Source organism: Megalobrama amblycephala, linkage group LG12, assembly GCF_018812025.1.
Source record: "Megalobrama amblycephala isolate DHTTF-2021 linkage group LG12, ASM1881202v1, whole genome shotgun sequence".
Lineage (NCBI taxonomy): Eukaryota > Metazoa > Chordata > Actinopteri > Cypriniformes > Xenocyprididae > Megalobrama > Megalobrama amblycephala.
Window position 1 is genome coordinate 8,849,809 of NC_063055.1, and position 11,741 is coordinate 8,861,549.

The 11,741-nt window shown below is 36.1% G+C and overlaps 1 protein-coding gene across 3 annotated transcripts in view; it reads right to left on the minus strand.

Annotated features, from left to right (window-relative positions):
- Positions 1-11,698, minus strand: part of dennd2da (DENN/MADD domain containing 2Da) — a 24,976-nt gene extending 13,278 nt beyond the window's left edge. The window contains exons 1-5 of one of the 3 annotated variants that reach the window (XM_048211341.1): positions 11,347-11,695; positions 2,849-2,903; positions 2,620-2,697; positions 2,387-2,470; positions 470-565 (exon numbers count right to left, since the gene is read on the minus strand). In XM_048211341.1, the coding sequence (XP_048067298.1) occupies positions 470-565; positions 2,387-2,470; positions 2,620-2,697; positions 2,849-2,897 (307 nt within the window). In that variant the 5' untranslated portion in view covers positions 2,898-2,903; positions 11,347-11,695. Of the gene's footprint in view, positions 1-469; positions 566-1,215; positions 1,422-2,386; positions 2,471-2,619; positions 2,698-2,848; positions 2,904-11,346 lie in introns of those variants that run through there. The other 2 variants (XM_048211343.1, XM_048211342.1) reach the window with 2 other exon arrangements.
- Positions 11,699-11,741: the final 43 nt, after the last annotated feature.

The window sequence follows — 11,741 nt, forward strand, 5'->3', positions numbered from 1 at the left end:
TAGCTTGACTTGCCTCACCATAGAAACCCTCAATGTGCCTTTCTATACACAGCAGAACAATAACCGCTGCTCGTAAATGAAAAGACAAGAAGTGCACTAAAGAACAGATGCAAATTGTGTGCTCTGACTGACTTCATAAATGAATTTTAAATGAACACGTTACAAGCAAATCAAGTCAAAACTTCTGTTCGAAAGACTTTTAGGCAATTTGCCCTACTTACACTACAAGACCGGAGAATGAGTCATAGTGAAATGTTTTGACAAGGTTAACTACTTTTATATGCAATATAAAGCCAATGACCACAGATAAAGATAACAAAGTTTGTTGTGCGTTCATGTGGCAGTTAAGACATACATAGTGTATGATTCCACTGAATTTAGATTAAAAAAAGGAGCTTAAGAGATTCTTTAGTAGCTAGATATGTGTTTGTAAAGATTATAAAGCAATACTTAAATAACATTTCCTCACTGTCTTTGTTGATTTTCCCACGGAAGGACGAAAATAAGGTACTGAACCTCTTCATGGCTCCCATGTCTGATTGATCTTCACCTGGAAGAAAGACACCTGAGGAAAACACAACAATTAATCAATTGTAATCAAACAAAATTGTTCAGGAAAGCTCAGAAATGTACCCAGAAATGCACTGATAGCAAACAGCATTTGCTTATTCAGTTTTTTTAGCCAAAGATGTTAGTTTTCAGAGCTGCAGTGTAAATAATTTCAACAAATGTCACTTTCCCACATGAATGTTTTCTTAAGTTCCTCAAATTATATCACCAAAAACCACAAAGAGTCTCGCTAAACCTGCTTTATTGTCATTTAACGTTCCACATGACAGCTAGTTAACAGTAAAACATCAATTTAATATAGTGACAGCAACTATTCAACCAGTCATACCAGCACCTGATAAACCTAACTGACAAAACTAACACGTTTTGCTTCTAACGCAAAGTCAGATAGATAGATAGATAGATAGATAGATAGATAGATAGATAGATAGATAGATAGATAGATAGATAGATAGTCTTACACAACAACTTAAACTAAGAAAAAAGGGGATAAAAATATAGAAAAAGGAGTCAATAATATTATAACATTCTATTCTATCAGTATCAGCACATTAGCTGCATTTAAAAGAGCATAAACATTTAAACAATTCTTATAAGTTGCATTATACAGAATCACTAAAGCATAGGCTATATGATTTAACTTACTTCGGTGTTTACACTTCGTTCCTCTTCTTTTGACATTAGATACAGTAATTCCGTTCATGTTCGAATCCCTTTGAGAAAAGTGATAGTTATGTCGTGATCTCACGGCAGTCTTTCCCACAGACGGCGTAAGATCACGGTACTAACGAGAAGTGAATGTGGGGCGCGCAGTCAGCAGCGTGTATGGTCGCTGCTGATTCGCGAATTGCGATTCAATTGTTCTTTTATATAAACGGATGTTCATTCGAACCGATTCGAAAGGCGTTCGTGAATCACTCGACTGTAAAGGAGAAGTAAAAAAGGTACATTTTTCAAACGTGATCGAAAACAAAGTGATAAATAGTTTAACTTAACCAGTTACCAGTTTAACCGCAAGGTCTCCACGTCTGTGTAAAATCTACAGAGGAACTCAAGCAACTATTGAAATCAACTGTCCGAACGAACCGAATTTCCACTGAAGATTCAAACTTTCAAAACTTTTAAAACCGACTCGGTGACTCATCTTTAAGTAGGAGTTGCTTCTTTTCTCTGCTCTTGATTGCAGTTAGGTTCATTATACAGTTCTTTTAAGTGTATAAATGTACAGTGTGTGTTTTTTCTTCTTTTTTTCTTAGATGTTGGATATGAATCTGTGGCTTATAAAAATACTGACTATATACATTCAACATTAGTTTATTCTTTTCTTTGTCCTTATGAAATATCAATATATATTTCATGAGGAGGATTATTTTTACATTTAAGGTACTTTTGGGCAACACTGCTGTGACATAATGACATTGAAATGACATTTGCTGCCTTCTTGCCCGGGTGTCTGTTGTAAAAGAGATTTTCCTTTCAGGGAGTCTTTTACCTTAAATAAAGTTAATAATAATTGTGTTGTCTTATCTGCTGGGTTCACTTAGGTTTATACTTTGGTATAGTAATCCACAAGAATATTCTTAGAAGCATGTTTTTCCTTCCCCTCATTATTTACTTAGGAGTTAACATAATTTTATGTACTATATATTGACCACAAGTGCTTTATGCATTGGCAGGTCCATAAGCTTTAATGAACATCGGTTCTAAAAACAGATTAATTGCACATATCAGAAGTAGACTAGACAGACCCCTTTACTAAACCAAACTGACGAGACAAAACAAAAAGTCAAACAAATGCAAAAGGTCAAAGTCTTACTTTTGTTGGTCTCAAGCCCTCCATCTGAGAAACTTCGCCTCTTATCTATGTCAGAGACACCGTCTTCTAGTCCTTGAGATCTTTCTGTAGGCCAAGACAGACAGCTGAACTTTGTGCTAGAGCTTATACGTGTCTTAGTTCATCTGTACGCTTCTCTTTTAGCCTTGCCGTCTATTTACAAAGCAGAGAACATTTGGCTAGGTAAAGAAAGGTGTGCAAACTGAGCGACTCACGTTCACGTCGATCACCTCTGAAAGAAGAAAATAATCTCCTCCTGAAAGGATTTTCCCTTTCATCCGATGACGGTCTACCTATAGTAGTCAAAGAGAGAAATGAAAATGAAATGAAAAAATTCTTGACCTTGTAATGCGAGAATATAGTGATCTGGAGCACCTTATACTGCTCATATCATACATATTAATAAAAATGAAGAATATTATGTTTGATTTAAACTCTACTTACTCGTAGAACGCATTGAGGAGAACATCCATGTTCTCCTGGACGATGTCATTGTCACCTACAAAAAAAAACATGTACAAACTTATTCATCAAGTTCCTTCCTCATTGCCATAGTGCAATAGATATTTATTATCTCAGTCAATATAAATAAAGAATATTCATTGAATATTTCAGAGAAAACCTTGCCTTATGTTAAGGTCGTCGTTCCTTAAATGTGAAACTTCTATAGTATTTTCCCAAGGACCAAGGTCATAGTCCTTTGGGTAACTGTAAATATTAACTCAGCAATTCTTCGTCACTGTAAGAAGTCGTGACACACCCTTTACTGCAGGTGTGCAGAGATTGTAAAATCTCATTCCTGCTCCATCGTTCCCAATGACAATAAACAGCAAATCTATTTTTGTGCATTTACTCATTTTTGACGCCTGCTATTACATGCATAAGATATTCCATATTCCTTTTTATGAAAAGCTCACCACAAATACATCATGAAGAGTCCCTTTACACCAGTTGTAGAGGAGGAAGCTTAACAAAATGAAATGACGAGAATGTTTTAACTGCTTTTGCTCTCACACTCCGCACCTTCACACTTCTAAGGCCACTTTACCACAGGATGTATCAGACTTGTGGCTTTTGTTGCAGAGAGGTCAAACAGTAGTGGTTAGCGCTTAACTGGGACAGAATGCATGTTCACAGGGCTATCTTTAACATAATACATACAATATCATGAAGCCACTTGCATTTGTTAAAACATCATAAAAGAGTGTTTGTACATTATAATGTAAAAAAAGACTGAAAGAATGTTAAATGGTTAATTGTAAGTGAAAATAATTTTACATTTAAGTTTACTGAAATACTGTTAAAAAATAATAGCTTTTTACTTTTATTCAGCAAGTATGCATTAATTAAAGGGGACCTATATGCAGGGCCGGATTAACATAAGGGCTAGGTGGGGCTGAAACCCCAGGGCCCGCGGATAGAGGGGGCCCGTGATTGGCTGGAAGAAATGAGATTGACAAGTGGTTGATTTGTGTCTAATAAAATAACAAGAAAAAATGATTGGAAAATGTGCCTGACTGATAAATCACCGTCCAATCAAAATCACTTTACAATTTGCGCCATGACTTCGGGAAACGCCTCTTTGTGTTATGCTATTGCATGTAGACTAGAAAATGGGAAACTGGCTTTTATTGCTTGTTCAGCCTCGCTGGTGTTCAAAATGATAAAAAAAAAAAAAAAAAGTGATAGTGGTGCGCAAAAAAGGAAAAATAAGCTTAAAAGGGAGAAAAGGGATGCTAGTCTTACAGCAAAAATTCCAAAACTAACTAACTACTTCGGTTCACATAAAACATCCGAGCCAGTAAGACCCCGCGTGCAGCGGCAGCTCACAATTATCTTCACCCACCGACACCGTCGCCGATCTGCGTGCTTTACATGCTGAAGAAGGTGAGATAGCAGCTGCAGCAAGTTATTATTCTTATAACGAGTTAAGCCCTATTCGGATGGTAATTGTTTCTCATGAAAACGTAAGGTGTTTTCAACATTTACAGGGACGAGTCGATTGATTTTATTGCCGTTTGAATTCAGAATGTCAGTGTTTTTCTCTCATCATCATCATCCGTGTAGAAATCCCGAATTAACTTTCCTACTGTTTTTTGACGAACACCAATGTCGTGTGATTTGTCTCCACTATCTGCCTTTGAAGCACATTCCATCAGTTGCAGTTCTGCTGGTGCCTCCATCCGTACAACTCGACCTCGACACATTCACATCACATGTTAACACAGCGGTAGAGTTACTCACGGGACACTGCACTTATTCGCAATCACAAAAGTTCTTTATTTGCATGTGCTTTAAAGCCCTGCCAGTTAAACATGTCGTTCGTGTGCTGTTCTGAGATGCGCTTTTTCTGACCCTATACACCCGAAGCGTGCACACACACTTAAGCCTGTCAAACAGCACCTGACTATGGACTTCATCTTTCGCGTCTGATTGCGCTATAATACTGTCAAATACACAAAAGGTTTACATAAACACAGTTGGTTATGTCTCAAGTGAGTTGAGAAAATCGAGCGCGTGCAGGTCTTAAAGTGACAGCATCCTAATAGTTAGTATGTGGACCCTTGTCCTTAAAGGGATAGTTCACCCAAAAATTAAAATCCTGTCATCACATACTCACTTTCAAGTTGTTTTGAACCTGAATGAGTTTCTTTCTTCTGTTGAACACAAAAGAAAATATTTTGAAGAATGTGGGTAACCTAACAGTTGCTGGTCCCCATTAATTTCAATAGTAGGAAAAAAATGTATAATGTGGAAATCACTGGGGACCATCAACTGTTTGGTTACCCACATTCTTCAAAATAGTTTATTTTGTGTTAATCAGAGGAAATAATTATTGTGTCAGCAATATATGCAATACAATTTTAAAATATGTATCATGCACATTAAAAATATTAATCAGCTCTACTTCATGTAAATAAGAGGCTGCAGTAACTTATTTCCGCTAATTTCTATATTTTTAAAATAACATCTATCATTTTGAGATAAAATGCAAGATAGAAAACCAGATGGACAAATCTCCATCTGAATGCATGAGTTGCACTGAGATGCAATGCAAATTGTTAGAACCATGGATTTTAATGAAATCATTAAGGATTTCTGCTCTGTTAAAGTTAGAAAAAAGACTATTTAATAGTAAGACCCTATTTATAGTGATAGTTCACCCAAAAAACACTTACTCACCCTCATGATGTTCCAAACATGTATGAGTTTCTTTTTTGTGTTAAACACAAAAGAAGATATTTTAAAGAAGGTTGGTAACCAGACAGTTGATGGCACCCACTGACTTTTTCCTACTATGGAAGTCAATGGGTGCCGTCAACTGTCTGGTTACCAACATGTAACATGTAAGTAATGACAATTTTCATTTTTGGGTGAACTATCTCTTTAAAGCATTCATGGTAAAGTAATCATTGAGGAAGTATGACTGAAGTATGACAAATGTTTTTGCTGCTTTTGGCAACCTGTTTGTTTGAGTTCATATCTGGAGTTAATGCATTTGTTTTTAATATGTTAAATAGCATGGAATATTTAGTGTGCTTGTGCTTATATAAAATGATTTGATAAAATGAGATTTGTAAAAATATAAAAATAATAACAATTTAAAAAAAAATCTCGTGGTACAAGACACTGTGGCATGGTAATCAGATGAAAGGGGGCCCTTGGTGTTGCTATAGCCCCAGGGCCCAATGTGTTCTTAATCCGGGCCTGCCTATATGCCCCTTTTCACAAGATGTAATATATGTCTAAGGTGTCCCCAGAATGTTTCAGCTCAAAATACCCCACAGATCATTTGTTATAGATTGTCAAATTTGCCCCTATTTGGGTGTGAGCTAAAACACGTCATTTTTGTGTGTGTCCCTTTAAATGCAAATGAGCTGCTGCTCCTGGAAAGCTTTCCAAAAGAGGGCGGAGCTTTAACAGCTCGCTTCGGTTGCTCAAAACAACAAAGCTGGAGAATCTCACGCAGCCAAAATGAGGATTGTCAGTAACGGTGTTCAGCCTTACAGGTGACTTTGTTTCTTCAGTAGAACACAAATGATGATTTTTAACTCGAACCGTTGCCGTCTGTCAATGCGAGTGAATGGTAACACAATTTATAAGAGTCAAAAAATATGCATAGACAAATCCAAATTAAATCCTGCGGCTCGTGACGACACATTGATGTCCTAAGACATGAAACGATCGGTTTGTGCAAGAAACCGAACAGTATTTATATAATTTTTTACCTCTAATACACCACTATGTCCAACTGCGTTCAGCATTCGCTTAGTGAGGTCTGATCGCACTCTGACAACGGAAGTAATGTCTAGCACGCATTTAAGTATAGAGGGTATGCACGTGACGTCACTGTCGACCGTTACGACTGCGGTCACGCTCACTGAGTGGCAAAAGACTGAGCGGCTGCATTGGTTTTCAGCGTGAATGTCGCGAAAAACACACAAAACACATCCAAAATGGAAAAGAGCTTTGTGATTGACTGTACAAATAGCTTTGACACAAAACCTGAGGTATATATTTAAAAACTGCAGAACGCAACAGGGAAAAAAAGCAAATGGATCACTGCAATCACAGAAACAGCTCGACTCCAGGCAGAGAAACATGGATTTGCAGTCATCATTTTGTCAAATTGTTGGATTTTGAGGTAAAATCATACCGTATATATTGTATTGTTATATATTATGTTGACAACTCATCAATTAAATATTTCCCATCTTATATTCTGCATAATTGGGTGTTTTTCAATAAACAACACTGACAAAAACTATACTATAAAAACTATATATGTTTTAGGGCTGGACAATATGACGATATAACTTTGATATAAGTGATTACGCGGATTTAAACCTACCGATATTGTAGTTATATAAAATATTCACAGGCATATTTGCTTTATGTGTCTCCCCGCCGTCGAAATCAGGCACATATAAATGTCAGGAAACACGATTCCAGGCTGCATGTCAATATCCAAGGATTAGGTTTATTTGACAAGTTGTAAGGAACACATTCAATTCCAACCTTTAGTGTAATTCGTTAGTTTTACTCGCGTTTTCGCAGTTTCCCCTATTAAATCCAGTCACGCAGTAGGTTCTTTTGCCACTCAGTCCAGCTGAGGGAGCGCGCTTTCGGCGGGAAAATGACATCGATGCATACCCTCTATATGCGTGAGACATCACTGCCGTTGTCAGAGCGCGATCAGACATCACTAAGCGAATGCTGAACACAGTTGGACATAGTGGTGATTTTGAACTTTCTACTTATTAAAAGAATCCTGAAAAATGTATCACGGTTTTCACAAAAATATTAAGCAGCACAATTTTTTTCAAAATTAAAAATAAGAAATGTTTCTTGAGCAGCAAATCAGCACAGGATAATTTCTGAAGGATCATGTGACACTGAAAACTGGAGTAATGATGCTAAAAATTCAGCTTTTTGACATTACAAAATGTCAAAAAGCCTTTTGACATTTTGCCTGTCCCTTGGGGGACAATAAAGGGTCTATCTGTCTATTACAGGAATTATATACATGTCAAAAAATCTTACCAACCCCAAACTTTTGAACAGTGTTATATATTTTTTAAAATATTTAATAATAATAATTTATTGTAAAATATTGTTAATGTTGTTTTTAAAAATATATAAAAACATATTGTCACAAAACTGCCTGAAACATTGTCACTGTATTATTATTATTTATATTAATAATTTAATGCTGTGTTGACTAAAAAGGTTTTTGTATCAAGTTCTGTCCATGTAAAGCTCATGTTATTCCCAACAAAAATCCCCATCCTCTCCCATACGTTTATTGCCATGTTTTCGTGAAAGACGTGGTCATTAGTACACTCCAGATCTTTTTATAGCTTACTGTATTCCCCACAGGATGACCTCAGGTCAGCAGTAGGTCTTCCTGTTGCCCCAGTGACTCCATCTCAGCAGTTATGTGGGAATATTTTGAGGATGCACTTCATGACTGTTATGTGTGGTGGTTGTTCAAACCTAGTGTATATTTGGACTTTAAGGAGCTCATTTATAGACAGTGACATCGCTGTTGTTGGGTGCCATAATTTCAGTGTAGTTCAGAAATGTTCCTCCATCCCCCTTTTTGGCCAAGATCTATTATAACAGAACTTTGTCAAAACTCTTGTTTGGACAAATGAAGGTGTCAGAGAATCCTGGTTTTCTATCCTTTATGGCTCAGAGCTGAATAGAAAGGGGTTGTGCTGGTTGCTGGGAAAAGGGATCCTATCCTCTTCCTTAACTCCTCCTTCAAACATCAATCAATCATTAACTCTTCCATTCACTCACTCACCCACTCATTCTCACTCTCTCATTATTCGAAATTAAAGGCCATTCATGGTGTGATGAATGTGGTGGGACAGTAGATGACATCTGAACTTTTCGCACTACACAGCTGTTTTCATCCTACAGCTCTTGGAAAGGTTCTTTCAAAGTTATAAACAAACATTCTTCCAGTAACGTTAATAGAATGTTTGTTCAAAAGTTATCTTGTCTTTAATAACATTCTCAAAACTTTAGCACAAAAATACTATTCTTATATTGCTCATGGAACATTTTTTTAAAATTGTATTTACTGATGTCACAGATGGTTTTTAGAGAACATACAAAATTCATGTTCCCATAACATTTGCAAAATGATATCAAAAATTCCCTTGTTATCTCTAACGTTCACATAACCAAGAAAAAATGCTTTAAATGTTCAGAGAACAATCCGAAATAGCGTTTTCATAACTTAATGTGAACGTTAGCAAAACCTTCTTAGAACATATTTTTGTTAGCTGGCCAACATTGATCTCAAACCACTTTTATACATTTTGTCCATTGTTTGTCTCTTTTATCAAAATACAAATCAGATTAAATTGCAACAATGACAAAGAATTCAATGACAAGGTCTGACCTCAGATCAGGCTTCTATAACCAAGCAATTCAAACCATGTTGTGAAAGGTAATGTTGACTCAAGAATATTGCAACTCTGAGGATTGCAATTGTCTTTTAAAGAAGGCTTAGCAAACAGATGTTCCTGCATGTCTCATACACCAAAAAAAACACTGACCCTAAAACGACACTTCCTGGAATAGCATGTTCATTTAGACGCATCTTAACCAGATGGCAATGCTTTTTTTCAGGATTAGATTTAAATTTTGGCAGTTAAATGTTTTCTTCACACAAGGTAATTATATGGCTTAAATCTTCTTGTGACATTAGAAGTAAAACAGGGCACAAGTCATATATACTGCTTTTATGGTTATGGTTTGGACAGTTAATAGCCGATATAGCTGATCACTTGTATTTTATGACAGCCTGGGAATTCTGCAAAATGTCTCCTATTGTGCTGCTCAGAAGTTTTGAACAAAAATAGAATTTTTATTTTGAGGTTAATTATTTCTTTAATTTAACCACGTGGGACTCAAGTTTTAAGTAATAAAAATATAATCAAGCTAGATTCTAAACCTTACAGAGCCCCTCTGGGGACATGGTGATGAACACCAGACAAGACAAGATACAAGAGCAATATCTAGGCCTGTTTACAAAACAGACTTCAGTAAGCTACTGGTCTGATACGATTTATGTCAGACAAAATTATTGCTTTACTCCGACTGATATCGAGCTTTTAAAGTGCATGCAATGCATTGAGATTTTACTCAGTACAGAACTACAAACCAAGACAAACTGATCTGGAATTTATGAAGTGCTTTAGATTGACTGTGGAGCGCAGCGGTTGATGTCAGTCAGCAGACAAGCAATAACACGTGTGCGGTACACACCCTTACCATAAAGCAGGTTATTATCTAATGAAACGTTTCTCCTTTCTGTACAGGAGGGATGTTAATCAGCACGGCAGGAACAAAGGCAGGTCAAATTTTGCGCTCCAATTTCTTACATTACACCCCAGTGTCATAAAATTACCAGGCAGTAGATTCTTTTACAATAACCTAGCTTTCAGGTCAAGAAGAAGGACTCTCATTTTTAAACTACTTCCCTAAACACTAAAAATGTTAAACCAAGGCTGCCCCAACCTCTAGAGGGCAATACAGTATATGTTACAAGTTAATGTATGTTTATTTCTTATTTTCCGTAGTTCTGAATACTGTAAAGTAACAAGCTTTCAAATATGGACCGTGTTAGCAAGGATATTGTTGAGAAATGTTATCAAGGATCATGCAACATAATGTAAATTATCTTCTCAGTTCACTGCAGTACAGTGAGATTCCAGTACATCAACATTAAATGTGTTCTTGAGAGGAAGTTATTGAATTTTAGCTGTTCTCACCACAGGAAATTCAAAAAAGCTTGTGGTGGAAGTCATCTATACGTAACGTTTGAGTTATAAAGTTTTTTTTATTAATCTGTTGCATCAGTCATGCTTGTTTTACAGTTCTTCCTGTAACTCAGGTCTTTCAACAGACCGTTTCTCCATAAATGCAACACATAAAATAGGCAAATGTTTAATTTTGCATGTGAAATTTTCATAAATTGCCCTGTTGTGCAGATAAAACTTGTTCAGACTGATAAAAGCATTACATATACATATATATACATATTATATATATATATATATATACATATACACACACACACACACATATATACATACATATAAATAAATATATATATATATATATATATATATATATATATATATATACACATACATATACATACATATATATACATACATATATATGAAAACAATTACTGTCTCTATATTTTTCAGTATTTCAGTTGACTTTTGCTTTGCATTTCCTTAATGTTTCCTGTTTATCAGTTTCAAACACATCTTGCTAACTTACAAGCTTTCATGCTGTGAACTGACATCTAACAGGTGTTTCTACGAAATGAAAGCAAGCATTATGGGACATCAAAGTATACCACATTCATGTGGCTTGAAGGACTGAAACATAATGTGTTGAAGGTGACTTACCACAGTGCAAACTCCCTCCTGTGCCTCCGATTTGTAGCTTGAGAAGGTTGTAAATCTTCGGTTTGATCAGATTAAATATTTACCACATCACCTCAGTGTGTAAGCAAACAGGTCCACAGAAAAAGACAATCCATTGCTGGTCAACCTGCTGAACCAGTTTCTTCTATTTCTATTTTTTTCCTTCTATTTACTTTCTCTTGACCCACCTGGAACTAGTAATCTTCTCACTACCATGTGATTCTTTGTCCTCTCTCTGTCACTATACAACTCCTCTGTGTGTGTTTGCTTTGGTGTATGAGTCTTGAATCACTTTGCCGCTTCTGCTTTCATTTAGAGGAAGTGTTCCTCTGACAGAAAAACCGAAGCAAACTAACATATAGCAGTGAGGGGGGATT